Source organism: Mastacembelus armatus, chromosome 22, assembly GCF_900324485.2.
Source record: "Mastacembelus armatus chromosome 22, fMasArm1.2, whole genome shotgun sequence".
NCBI classification, from domain to species: Eukaryota; Metazoa; Chordata; class Actinopteri; order Synbranchiformes; family Mastacembelidae; genus Mastacembelus; species Mastacembelus armatus.
In genome coordinates this window covers 8,518,983-8,533,200 of record NC_046654.1, presented here as the reverse complement: position 1 = coordinate 8,533,200, position 14,218 = coordinate 8,518,983, and the positions used below count along the sequence as shown (strand labels likewise).

At 40.3% G+C, this 14,218-nt stretch overlaps 1 protein-coding gene across 1 annotated transcript; it reads left to right on the top strand.

Annotated features, from left to right (window-relative positions):
- Positions 1-4,469: 4,469 nt before the first annotated feature.
- Positions 4,470-13,828, top strand: grhl3 (grainyhead-like transcription factor 3). The gene is made up of 15 exons (XM_026300089.2): positions 4,470-4,607; positions 6,034-6,208; positions 6,315-6,379; positions 7,113-7,389; positions 7,501-7,740; positions 8,394-8,505; positions 8,702-8,796; positions 9,396-9,554; positions 9,661-9,733; positions 9,833-9,954; positions 10,849-10,874; positions 10,990-11,075; positions 11,168-11,253; positions 11,438-11,502; positions 12,814-13,828. The coding sequence occupies exons 1-15, from the start codon at positions 4,591-4,593 to the stop codon at positions 12,929-12,931; spliced, it is 1,716 nt and encodes a 571-aa protein (XP_026155874.1). The 5' UTR covers positions 4,470-4,590; the 3' UTR covers positions 12,932-13,828.
- Positions 13,829-14,218: the final 390 nt, after the last annotated feature.

Below are 14,218 nucleotides of genomic sequence, written 5' to 3'. Positions count from 1 at the left end.
CGCTAGACCTGTAATAAAATCCTTTCTGTCTTAAAAACAGCAACAAAACTACACCTAAAATGTTCAAACTCAACATAATGATAATGTGCTATTTCATAATAAAAGTCTTTCAGTACTGTTGATGTTTATAATATTAAACATATGTTAGAGATTCTGTAGATACAGGCAGGACATGACTGGCTCTACAATAAGCAAGCATGTGTCTTCTTTAAGAAAGAACTGTTAAGGTGGCCTAGCAAAAGTTGTGTTTTCATTAAAAAGTTCAGTTTAATGAGGTTCAATACTGCAGTGATGAGTTTTTTCATTAATATTAGAAGAGTCGAAATATGAAACATGCAATTTGATGATTGCTGCTAAAACAGAAGTGGTTGACACATTTGGTGTCTGTGTCCCTTCAAAGCTGCTAGTACTCATATTCAGGCTTGTGTCATAATTTCCAAATTAAACTTATACACAGGATAGCATGTAATGCTTTCATTGTCTTGTGTGCTTGAGTACAGCAGCATGCATGACCAGAACATTTGGAAATAGTGAAAGGGATCAAGAGTTTAAAAAAAAAGAGAGAGACCAGAGACGAGAAAAAGAGAAAGATCCTCAGTACTGTTGAAGTTTCAACATTTGAAATATCTTTTAGGTATGTCAGACATTACATATATCTAGACCAGGGGCTGCTAGACTCAGCCACTGAGGTTGCACAAGCCAGGATGGTCTTAATGTCGGTCCCAGGCCTGAGTAGAATGAGAGGGTTGTGTCAGGAAAGGCATCCGGCATAACATGTCAGTCGTACGGGTCAACAGATTTGTTGTGGTAACCGCTAATGGGAGCAGACGAAAGAAAAAGAAATATTATAATGAAAATTATTAATTATTAAATTAATAATTATTATATAAATTAAATAAAACATTAAAGTTCCTAGCAGCATTGGTAGAAAAGGAGAAGCAGCGCTATTAAAGTAAACATACCAGGGTTTTACAGTAACAGGTGCACCACTCATACTAGTTTCCTGGAGTCAGGAGCAAAAAGACAGCAACATGCCCCAGGCTCCTTATATCTCTGCCAATCCTCAACACACATTCCTCCATGACAAACTAGGCATTAGAACAGATAGAGTACAGATAAAGAGATATGTGCAGTGAGTAGGAGTTGATGAGAAAGATTAGCCACAAAAAAAAAAAGGACTGGCTTCTGTTTTTATTAGTTACTGCACCTCACATGCTCTATTCACTGCAGGTTGACAGTTTGAATTTGCACAACCTTTACATGTGGGGTTTAAAGGTGTCTTGTGTTGAAAATGTTATCAAGCGGTTAGGAGAAGGGCCTATTAGTCAAGGGAAGGGAAAGGAGCAGAAAAAGGAGGTGAAAGGAAGAGTAAATGCAAGACAGGTCATATAAAGTGGGAGGATAGAGGTGATGAGAGAGCCCCCTCTCAGCAGCAGTCGTGCGTGGAGCCGGCGCTGACGTCTGTTTGTATGCTACCATGCATGGCTGCAGGCACACATGAACATGCACACAAACAGTCACACAACAGATTAAAGTACCAGGACACTTGGCTCTTGGTTTCTTACTTCATGAGTCCGTTTCCAGCCATGAAAGGCAGTTGTTTGTACATCTTGTCACCATTCATCCATCTATCGTTAGTCAGCCATCTATGTGAGGGCATTTGACTCTTTTAAAACATTTCAGTGTGTGGCATAAATGCTTTTTTATGAAGATAATAAAAAAAACATTTCTTTTTTTTCTGTAAACATTTGCTAACATTTATTTTACAACTTCCAAATAATTTCCTAGCACTTTTTTTTTTTTAAAAGAACAGTTTAGTTTTGTACAAAGTACAGGAAAAAAACTAGTACGTTCCTTAAATAAACATTGCATATGAAGCTAAAGAAATGTTAATTCATTATTCATTTATTATTGGAAGCTTGAATTGTATGCTGGCCTGCACAAACATAACATTTGTTGCATGTTTGATTAAACTGTTCTGCTCTGGTTCAAGGTGTCCACGTGTTAAATTGCAGAAATATACGTTTTAGTGTTGTTGAATAACACACATTTAAAACTTAATAAAGCATTAACACATTGTCACTTATTCTTGAACACCCAGTTTTGAGCAGCTTTTTCCAAAACTGTACTAAGATTTTCTTTAGAACAAATGTTGATATATCACACTGTGTGCATCAGAGCCTTGACGTTTCCTGTGGTTGAAGAGGAGACAGAGAAACAAAGAGAATGACGGAGACTGAAAAGAGGATAAAAGAGCAGCTTGATGTGTTAATTTTACAACACTAATGAGGGACAGATAGAGAAGACCTAAGAAAGCCAGGGTGAGAGAGAAAGAAACCACAATGAAGCAGAGTCGTTCACACCCTCAACCAGCTCATGAAAAGTGAGAGGCTCAGTGCTTTGTGGTAAATACCCACATCCATGTTGCATCCATCCTCTCACTGTTCACTTTTACTGCTTCTACAGTTGATACATTAAATCTGCATGAATGAGGTCTAATATTACATAAAGCATAACACTATAGCTAAAACTGAGGTGTGTTTGGGTAGAGAAACAAACAAAATTTAGTCATTTGTAAAGCTCAGGTGTAAAGGATGAAGCTCAAATTACTGTAATTAACTTTAATTGTGTAGATGCACTTTCAGGACATATAGCATGGACTAATGAAGGTGTGTCATACTCTGAAAATCTTCTTTCTGTTTCTGTTTTGATTCACTGCCAATTTGCCCTTGGAACCCTGTGTATATGTGTGTGTGTTATTCTGTAAGGGTGTGTGTGAGTGTGTGGGCAAGCTGCAGAGCACGCACCCTTGCCTTACCACGCCAGATTCCCTCAGGTGTCAGCTGCTAGAGGTGCTTGTACACGCACGTACAGATAAACAGCTACATACAATTATCTACGTGCACATTAGTCTGCGTGTGCGTATGGAAGTGTGTGGGTGGAAGGTAGAAAAGCTTACAAACCACACTGTGTTTGGATTCCTGGTAACATGAGCACGGAGCCTTGGCTTTGCTTAATAGGAAGTGTGTGTGTTTTATTGTTAAGTCATTGTGAAAGTGAACATCATGTCATGAGCGACACAGTTTGAATTGAACGTTATAAAATATGTCCCCTGTGACTTTCATGGCCCCTCACCTGAATTAAATCCAAATTCCACATGCACAGTCAAAAATGTACATACAGGTGCAGTCGCTGCATTTGTTAAATAAGAGCCAGCATTGTTTTAAAAATACTTTTGGTATTAATAGCTCATTGGTAGAAGGGCAGTTAGTGTATTATCCTACGTATTTTCATTTCATGTTGCTTTTTACTCCTAATTCTCTACATCCCAGATGGAAATATTGTACACGTGCATCCACTCCCTAGAGCTATATACACTTTTTGACAGTAAACATCATCTTATATAATGTGACTTCCTATAGATGAAATACCCATCACCAGATAAAACTGTTAAAAAAATGCACCAAACACTTAAAACAACACAGTGCATATCATTGTGTCACTAATAATAATGTGCGTGTGATAATATTATGGTCTGCAGGGAACACAGTGTATAATGAGTATTACTATTACTTTGATACTAAAAAGTGCATTTTGCTGATAGTACTTCTGCACATTCATTTTGTTTTAAATTCAAGACTTTTGTGACATTGTAACAGGATTTTTAAAAAATATTTTACTTGCTACTTTTTTAAGTGAATGATCTGAGTAGCAGTTTTTATTTGACCGGTTAGTGGTTTGCACTTAAAATAAAAAAATAACGTGTTAAGGGTGCTTACATTTTTTTGTTCACTCTGTTATTTATTTATACTGGAATTAGAGAGTATTATGTTCATTAAGAAAAATGCATCTGTAAGGTATATTGCTTAAAAATAAAAAATAAAAACAATTGTTTTAAAAGCAAAAGTTTATAATGTGCTTTAAAAAACTGACAGGCTGCATTGTTTTGAAAAGTTTTCAATCATGTATCTTCCACCTGAAAAACATTTAACAGAGCTTCCCTTAATCCCACCTACCCCTAGAAGTTTTGAGCACAAGAGTAAAGCATCTATGATCCCCAGAAAAATAAAGAAACCAAAACCTATGTATGACATAGAAATAAAAGGTGAAAATAAAATTTAAAAAATGATACTGAAAAACTATTAGCATGTTAAAGCCAAGTTCCGGACCTCTCCCGCTTTTCTCAGACTCGTTACGAAACCTTTCACACCTCTGAGATCCCCAATCTCACTCTTTTATCTAGTGTGATAATGAGATTCAAAACACTCCTGCCTTGGATTGTTTTGCAAAGTGGTCTCCTTACTGCACACACTCATACACATGCAAGGTAGTTTCTCTCCAGCCCGGGAAGGGTTAATGATCCTACACCTGTCCTATTAGACACCTGTTTCAGAGCTCTCAGCCAATCAGGGGACAGAGGGAAAGCCTGTGCCTGCATGAAATAAATCTGGGCCCCGTTCAGAGAGAATCACAACACTTGACTCATCTGTGTGTCACCGCTCTCCTCTGCTACACTGGCACAGAGAAAGAACATAGTAACGGCAGAGTTGAAATTAAAGGAACCTATTCCGGCTGACTTGGACTGGAGATATGACCAAAGAGACTGAGTAAGTTCTATGAGTGTATTTTTTTTAATATTGTGATTTAAAATGTTAGCTTTATCAGAATTTTGGCTCCCAAAATTTCCTTTTTGTCTATAAGGTTAACACATTTTGGTTTCGTCTTGGTGTAACAAGTTCATATTAGATTCTAAGTCTATGGAGCAGAATCCTCCCTTCTGGCCCCCATGTGAAAGATCCCACTTTTAAGAAAGAAGGGGGCATTTTGCAGAGGAAATTGATATGGACAATTTTAACACATACACACAAAGACATACACAAATTTCAGTCTGCGGTTGTAGCGGGTCTGTTTCAGTTTGTGTTTTCACCCACCTAGGGGCCACAAAGCACAAAAGGACACTAGGAAATAGGATTCTCCTCTTGTGGCGTTTGACAGAGACAGAGGGCAATGACAGCATGTAATGAACTGAATTACAAAATGGAGAAACCCTAGACCCTAGGACTCCCCCCTACGTCGGTGTCTCTGTAAAAACATCTGGACTCAGTTGGGTTTAGGGTGAATTGGAGAGTAACTAATGTAGTTTTGTTGAGTTCAATTTTTTTTCTGAGGCTGCTGAAGAGGGGGTGACAGGTGCATCTTGAAGCAGGTGTTTGAGTGTTGTTTTAGTTTTTTTAAATGCAGCTGGAACATTAAGGAAACAAACATAAATGAAGGTTAGAATCTCAAAAGGTCATTCCACCGAAATAACTTTGGAAATGTTCAGTACACTTTCTTTAAACCTTCTGAGAAATCCTTACGCCTCTCTTCAAAGTTTGGTTTTGGTGTGAACCCCTGTGGTCTATCCCTCCTGTCAACACGTTTAATTGGCTGTTTATCCAAAGTAAACTGCAGTTATTAGCTACTCTGAAGAAACTCAAATGAGGGCTTACTATCCAGTATCATTGTAAGTCTCTCCAAACAAATTCAATCCTCAGAATCCCCAAGATTTATTTTTTTTTTAGCAAGTGATATGGAAAACACCACTCGCCTGTGCAACCGCTGTAGGTTTCTATTTACGTACTAAGAAAATCTTATCATCGCTTCTGAGATTTATACAAACAAGGGAGTTTGTTTTCTTTTGACAACGCTGGAAACCACAAAACACTAGATGTGCATGTGTGTTAGTGGGTGGGCCTTTGGTGTTTTAACCTTTTCTGACACCACAGCTTTTGTGGGATGTTACTCATCTTTGCAGTTTTGCAATCGAAACCTTTCATGCTCAGGGGCAAGTATGTGCAGTGCTCCAAGGTACCATTGCTAAACTGTTACACTGCCTCTGTCTAACAGCAAGTCTTTCAAGTCTTCATTAATGCACATTTATTTTCCTCTTGAATCACTGGAAATTTTTTTTTACAGTTTTCTATGCATGTTTTGGTTCATCAGTGAAGCTGTCAACATAATCAGTCACTCTCACCTCGTTTCTCCTCTCTGTAGGACTCTGGGACTGTTCTTTCAGAGTGAAAACTTCAACTATAACCGTTACACAAACCACATCATGGACTCCTGGTCCTATGTGGACAGCCCTGTCCCTGAGCCGAACCACTCCAAACCAAGACTCCACCCAGGAGATGACCTGGCAGCTTTAACCATGCTTTATGAACAGTGCAAGGTAACTGAAGTAAAATCTGTGTCACACTGAATTATATTTAAACAAGAAGAGTCAATTTAAATGCCTTCCATTTGTGCACTTTTTGACTATGATCTTATTTTTCCAGAACCAGAAAGAGCAGAAGACTGTTGCCTGCAACCGTGGCAGCAATGTCTGCAAAATAACTGACAGGTAAGAGACAGAGATATATAATCCAGCTGTTCATCTACAAATTGTGACATAGCTCTAAATATCTTTCAGCCTTCATCATATTCTTTGCACATTTTAATTCTATCCCAAACCCAGTTTTCACTGAATTATATTTATTAGTGTTAACTCTAGAGAAAGAGCTTTGGGAGGTCATAAACATGTGAGTGAGTAATCCCTAAATCAAACACAGTCAGAGGGATTATTGTTTACTTATCCAGTCCTTCCATCCATCTATCCTGTCTCCATCATCACCTCGGCTTTGCCTAAAGAGCTTCACAACAGGTTGTTTTTTTCTCTGTCTTCACCAAGCTCCCTATTCCTACTGCTTGTTAGGTGGGTGAGAAATGCTATTGTTGGGATTCAGTGTTGTCCTCTCAAACAATTTAACAAACTCAAACACCGAGAAGAAAAAGTAAAACCTGGATTAAGTGACAAATAGTCCCCACCCAGACTTAAACCCTTTCTCTCTGTGAGCTCACTGTGCAGTAGCTGAGTGTCCTGAGAGAGTTAAGACATCAGAAGTGCTTTTACTGACGGTTGCGTGTTTACACAGGCTATCTACGAGCTCTTGTAATGTTTAAATACACACTACTGTTAGTCACTTCAGGGTTGTTTGTTGTGCTGACCTCCCAAAAGTGGCTTTGCTATTGTAATTAATCAGCTTTCTCTTTCCTGCTTCCTCTTTTCCACCCTCCGTCCACCCCCACCCCACCAGGATTCCAAACAACACAGGTGAGCTTGTTTCATTGGAGGCATCAGCCAACGTCATGAAGATCCTCACTGAGAGCATTCCTACCAGCCATCCCCAGGACGTTCTGGGATCCAAACAGATCACCTCTCTGCCCAACTCTGTTCCCACCAACTCAGACACCTACACCACCCTGACCAGTGTGGTGGGTGACACTTATGACAAGCAGGAGCTCAATATTATCTTTGACTCTTTGCTGCAGAAGTGGCCAGAGACCGTTGCTTTCCCCGACCACAGCACTGAGGTAAGCAGAGTGCCATTATTAGAAAGCTGAGCCCTGTTTTTGGTGCAGCTAGTCTGTTTCTGGATCTCTCATTTATTTCTTTATTAACACAAACCTTTATGTGTATGTCAGACTCTACCCTACAGTGACCCCTTTCCTGAAGACCAGTCCAGCCCCGTCTACTCAGGCTCCTACACTGACTCCCCACCAGAGAGACTCAGAAGTGATTTCCAGTTTTCCCTGGGAGCTCCCCCGGCTTCTGCTTACAAATCCAGTGAGCTGCCTATGGTCTACCTCAACAAGGGCCAGTTCTACCCTATCACTCTTCAGGGAGTAGACAGCAGTGCCTGCCTCACTGCCACCAAAGTCAAGGTGAGTTATTGTGACACCTCAAAAAGAAAGTAAAAGTTTTTGTTTGAACTATTGTCCAGAGCTGTTCTTTTTGTCCTTTTTGTCAGATTTTTTTTTTTTTTTTTTTTAAGAGCTTATGAATACATAAATTCTTTGCGTGCCACCATGCCAACCCTTCCCAAATATCTGTCCCTCCCTTGGAGCCAGCACCTCTCTGACTAATTCCCTGCTGACAGGTTGCACACTGGGCTGGTATCATTAAAATGACAGTGTTCTGCCCTGTATAATTTATTCCTACTGTGGTGCAATGAGGTCAGATGGCAGCGGGGCTCAGCTCAGCTCTATTTGTCTGATTTGACATATTGAATGAGGGGGGAAAAGGAGGAGTAGACAAGGAAGGTAGAAAGGTGTGGTGTAGTTTAACAACACAGGTGACAACCGTCTTTGTCAAGTGAATCAGAGCATAAGAATATACTCAAACACACACTACCTTACTGCAAATAACTGGTGACAATGAGAGCAGAAAAGGGGGATTTGGAGTGATAAATGAAATGTGATGGTTTTTAAATGAGAGTTGGTCATTGTTGGTAATGTAGGTAGGTGCAAAGAGTCAAATTCAACTAGATAAATGTCCCTAATTCTTATTTTTTGTCACCTTTCTTTTGTCTCTTCAGACAGTAGTAATGGCTGTGTTTGAAAATGACAAGAGCCCAGAAATGCAGCTCCGCTTTTGGAATCACTGGCATGCACGCCAGCCAACTGTCAAGCAGAGAGTCATTGACATAGGTATGTTCTTCACACATGAAAATACACATGCAAAATCACTGTACACCTACACGCAGAAACACACGCCACAAAAGGGAAAGATTTTCTCTGTTTTCTGGCACATATTGCATATGAGAATTGCTGCACTGATGAATATCTAATTGGAAAGATGAGAATCATATGCAGAAAAGAAGATTAACAATGTTCTCATTTACAGCGGACTACAAAGAAGTGTTCAGCGGCATTAGCAACATAGAGGAGGTGGCTTTCAACGCTCTCTCGTTTGTGTGGAACCCTAGCGAAGAAGCCAAGGTAAATATGTCTGAGTATCAAACAAGAATTCTTTTGTATAACATGGGTCTGTAATGCTCATTCTCTGAAGTGACAAAAAAAAAAAACATAACAGGTGGAAGATTCAGAGGAAAAGAGAGGAAAGTTAGAGAAGGGAGGTGGAGAGAGAAGGAGTGGCTGAGGAGGGAGGGGAGGAATCCCAGATATGTGTTTGGCCCTGAGGCTCTTGTCACCACAGAGGGCCAGAGCCATGATGGCTTATTTGAGTATCTCTGTGCCCCAGAGGCGTTGGGGTGAGGCCACCAAACCTGCTGGAAGCAAAAATACAGGGAACTAAATACAGAAAATGAGAGAATAGAGAGACTGAGAAATGGATACAGAAGCCAAAGTTTGTGCTTTAACAGAAGACGAGTACAAACGATGAAATAAACATGCAGAGGTCACACCAGGAGCAGCAGGTGTTCTCAGTCTTAATCACAGTCTATTTTTATATCAACTGACATCATGTCATAAATGTCACCAACTTCATTTGTTTTCATTGGCATGTGTATCAGTATCAGTGTTCAAAAGCCCCATTGCCAACATGATGTACTGAAAATGCTTCTTTTCTCATTCTCCAGGTGTATATTGGCATCAACTCCCTGAGCACAGACTTCTCCGCTCAGAAGGGAGTGAAGGGCCTGCCGCTAAACCTGCAGATTGACACTTATGACTTCAGCTCAGGAACCAACCAGCTCATACACAGAGCTGCTTGTCAGGTCAAGATTTTCTGCGATAAGGTACGTCACTAGTGTCGCTTTACCTTTTTGACACACAGTTGAATTTGGCACCCATGAAGTCAAAGTCAGTGCTGTAAGCGTCTCAATGTGACTGTGTTGTCCATAGGGTGCAGAGAGGAAAATGCGCGATGAGGAGAAGAAGAGAAGCAAGAGGAGGGGGAAAAACATTGATGCTAACAGTAAGTGTTGCAAATAAACACCCTTTGCTGTTAAAGATAATTAAACCATCCCAGAGACTCCATTCTGACATGACATGTACCCTCCTCTTTTATTTCCAGCCAAGTCTTTAGTGACCAGTTCCATGAGCAGTGACTGTACCTTCTTCCAGACCCTGGATGACCACGTCACCCAGCCAGTTCTCTTTATTCCTGAAACACACCTGTCCAGCTTACAGCGCATGGTAGGTCTCCTTTTCACGATACATTGCTGACACCTTTCCTCCACCTTTTCCTCTCCTCTCCTCTTCCTGTGTAGAGTGAGTCATGTGCTTGACCTCCTTATCCCCCCGAGCGATAGGACAGGCACGAGACAACCAGGGAAAAAAAGTGTGGGAAAGTATGTAGTGGGAAAATGGGCTGGGAAAAGGGGAGGAGGGGATGGAGTCAGCAAAACTAAAAAAACCCACCTTGAGATGAGCTAATTGGAGTCGAAACCAGACACAAGTACGAGCCGTTACCGCTGCTGACATGAAGATTAAGCTATGAGGGCTTATATGGATTCGCACATGCACACCTGGCGCAGCAGCCCACAGACAGATGACATACAGTATGCACCACCCTCATTCTCTGTTTCTTTCACTAACACACACTTGTAAAAACTGTGAAGCGAGTGTGCTGTTCAGACAGGCCAGTTTTCCCACATTGTGGAGTGTGTGTGTGTGTGTGTGTGTGTGTGTGTGTGTGTGTGTGTGTGAGGAGACACCAAATGCTTAAAAAATAAAAACTGTTAATTTAAACAGTGAATAAAACAAACAAAGCAAAATAAGACCTCAGCAGTTACAAAATTACTTAATAATACACAGCACTGTAGTTTGTTATGAATGGATCAGGCTGAAAATATCACTGATTGGCCAGTACGATAAAGTGCTGAATGGGTCTACCTGAGTCTTGTTATCAGTGTCCATGTTCTGTTAGAGGTTATGGGAAATGCGGTCCTAAAGTAATGATAACATTCTTTTTTAAAGGTGTTTTGCACAGACATAGGTGGGAAGGGGGATATTAAGCAATGTCTTTATCAGTGGAGTTGTGTCTAATCAGATCTCTGGTCTCCTCTCTGTTTCTTTCTGTCTGTCTAGGCCGCTCCCATGGATGAGAATGAAAGGTGAGCATAGATAGTAAACACAAGACATTGTCAACAGTTACCCATCACATCAGTTATGCTCAAATACACACACAGTGGCTGCTTTTGTCTAATGTGAATGTTTTTGTGTTGCCAGGAGTTCACTGAAGAGGTTGTATCCAGACAGAGACCAGAGCAGCTCTCCACACAGCAAGCAGGCTCGCAAAGAAGACCCACAGAGAGGTATATAGAAAACCAGGACAGGAATGAGACAATGTGCTTTTGTTGTCCTTGATTCTAAAGATGTTTTTTTTTCTTTTCTCACTATCCAAAAGTTTTGCTGTACGTGAGGACAGGCGCAGAAGAGGTGTTTGATGCGCTCATGCTCAACACGCCAACACTGTCGGGCCTTCAAGAAGCTGTAAGTAGCAGAAAATGAATTCAAACACGCAGACACACTCCTGAATCTATCTGACGTGATTTCTGAGTTTCTGTTGTTGCAGCCAATCACATCTTTACACATCAGCATGAAATTGATCACGCATTATGCTGTATATCATGTTTCTTCGTGCTAACAGTCATCTCATATTCCTTTCCTTTCTCAGATTTCAGAAAAGTATGGCATGCAAAAAGACACCATTGGGAAAATCTACAAAAAATGCAAGAGAGGGTAAGCGTCTTATTTTTAGTAGCTAATGAACTGCTGTTATTTAACCGGCAGCTCACAAGTTGGATTTGCCCCAGACGATCGTGCAAAAAATTCAGGGCTTAGTTTGTGGTTTTAAGTTCATCCTCTTTTTAAGGAAGCTCATGTTGACAGACCGGGTAGGTAGGTTAGTTGGCTTGGCCTGCTGGAATGTACTAATTGCAACTCCTCCAAAGAAAAGACAGATGACTGAGGGAGGATGAAAAGATTTCAAAAGTCCTGCAGATGAGTCATGGGTGGTTGTTGTTTTTATTTATGTATTCATCACCTCATCTCATTGGAACATCAGGAAGTTTTATGGTGCCGATGATTTGATAAAGGTTTTCTGAAGTTTCCAGGCACTAGCAAAAGGTTGACCGTCAGGTTTGGAACAGTCACATTTATATCAGTTAAGGACTGAAAGCAGGTCAGACGTTGAACTGATGTTATAAGAAACGCACTTCTGCCCTGAATTTGGTTGCTTTGGATTTGGTGCTCTGCTTGAAAAAAATAGCCTCATTGTTTTTAATTTCCTCTAAACAGTATACAAATCTGGCAGCAATGAAAAGGTCACCTCCTTTCTTGATGACTAATGATTCACAAAGACTTACTAGTAAAGCAATTATCATCATTGGTAGGGAGTGTTTGGCTTTGAAAGTACATGTCTCATACAATATGCCTTTTTCCAATTCCAAAAATTCTGCTTTACTCACTATCTGCTGCACTGGAGATAGTCCAGGTTACATCCTAGACTAAGAGCAAAGGACATGAGAGGGTATTTCACAAGATGTTTGTAAGAGGCTGAAGCACCTTTGGGTTGATTTTTCTGCTACTTTCTGGCAGCCATCATGGCAGGGGGAGCAGCTAAGCTAACAGGTTGGGTTACATTCTCCCAGCGGTTCCCTCCCTCCTCTTTTGCTTTGGTCTTCAGTCAGTCTTGTCCCTGCCGGCAGAATGTGTGAGCCAATAGTTAGCTCAGTCATTAAAGTCATGAAGATTAGTACTGAAGAGGGAGGAAGAGAGGGACCTGATTACCCTCACTGTTGTTTCACCTCAGAGGTTTTCTTTAGAACAAATGAAATATTACATTTAAACCAGACAGGAAACCGGGCGGCCTGTTGTTTATGTGACACAGGTGGAAAGTAGCATACATCATATTTGAAAGTCAGTTTTGCACGTCCTAGTTTTGAAGGTGAAAGTTTGAGTTTTAATCTGTTAATGCAACTTAATGCACTACTTTCTGAGCAGCACCGTGGGACTGGAGTAACCTTTCATTTTTGCTTATCTTTTCTACAGGATTTTTGTCAACATGGACGACAACATCATTGAACACTACACCAACCAGTCAGCCTTCCTCATTGAGATGACAGAGGTGGTCGCCGGTCAGTTCCAGGTCACGCTCATTGAAGTATAAGAACAAATGAACTTCCTGCTCAGTTGAAGGATGAAAAAGAAACACAGCTGCCAGTTTAAGCCATCACCTAAAGCACTGCCTAGTCAGAGACAATGTAAGCTGTTGACTGCTGAAACCATAAAGGGAACTGGACTGAACGGACCTCTGCAGATTTGATTTCAGATGAAAATTTCAAACCTTTTTTTCTATTTTGTAAATACCACTTGCCCCAGGTCCCCAGGATTTTGGTTTCTGAAATTAATATTGTAATGTAAGAGCAATTATGCTGAACAGCCTGTACATATAAAATGTAAATAGATTTTAATATGACAGTGTTTTATGAACTTTTTCCATTTTCCACAAATTGCTATGTATTTCAATTTTTTTTTTACAAAGCTCTATATTTGATTTGTGTAGAGCATATTTTCAGAAGTTGCTATTCTTGCTGCTTTCAATGCATTCATCATTTCTTCTACATGAACCAATGGTGCGTTTTCTCTTCTGCTAAAAATGCTTTTCACAAAAGTTTCTTCATGTTTCATAACAAAAACGGCCTGATGCTGGGTTGCATTCAAAATCAAAAGTCACACATTTCCACCCATAAAACCACACAAGAGTTAGTATTGGCCCTCATTTATCCCAAAGCTGTGGACATTTCCTGACCGTATGGTGTAACCACAGAGATTTCCTGAAAACAGTTCCAACCCCAAAAAACCTGAGGCCTTTCAGACAGCTTTCATAGTATGTGTGTGTACGTGTGTGTGCAAAAATATATATTTTTTTCCCTTACACTTTGCGCATCATTTCAAAGCGACCATGTATCCCTGTTATATTTCATTATTATACAATGGCAATTCTGGTTGTATTAGTCATATCTTGCCTCATTTTGTAAGAAAATAAAGAAAATACATAATAGTATTTGTGGCTGTCTCTCAGTTATTACATATAAAGATCAGACTGACAAGCTGGTTATTCACAGCCTCTGCCAGGATCTGTCATCAATGGAACCAATAAGGGTGAAAGATGTTCCGGTGTGTGTGTGTGTGTGTGTGTGTGTGTGTGTGTGCGCGCACAATTACAATCAGCCTTTTGATGTGAAATGCATATTGGAAACACAACAGCTTTCTCTACAGATCAAACAAAAGCATGAAACCTATCTACATAAGAGAGGTCTTATTTTCTGTACTTCTGTATGCATGTGTTTTACTGTGTAAGAGTGCATGCTTGTGTTTTGAAGATAGTGGTGAGGAGGTGGGTTATATATGCAGGCAAATGAACGACAAAAACAATCACGTCTTAGTTTTCTGG

Coding starts and splice junctions, on each gene's coding strand:
- grhl3 (XM_026300089.2), top strand. Junction 9,955..10,848: donor TGTCCAGCTTACAGCGCATG/GTAGGTCTCCTT, acceptor CTGTCTGTCTAG/GCCGCTCCCATGGATGAGAA. Junction 10,875..10,989: donor CCCATGGATGAGAATGAAAG/GTGAGCATAGAT, acceptor TTGTGTTGCCAG/GAGTTCACTGAAGAGGTTGT.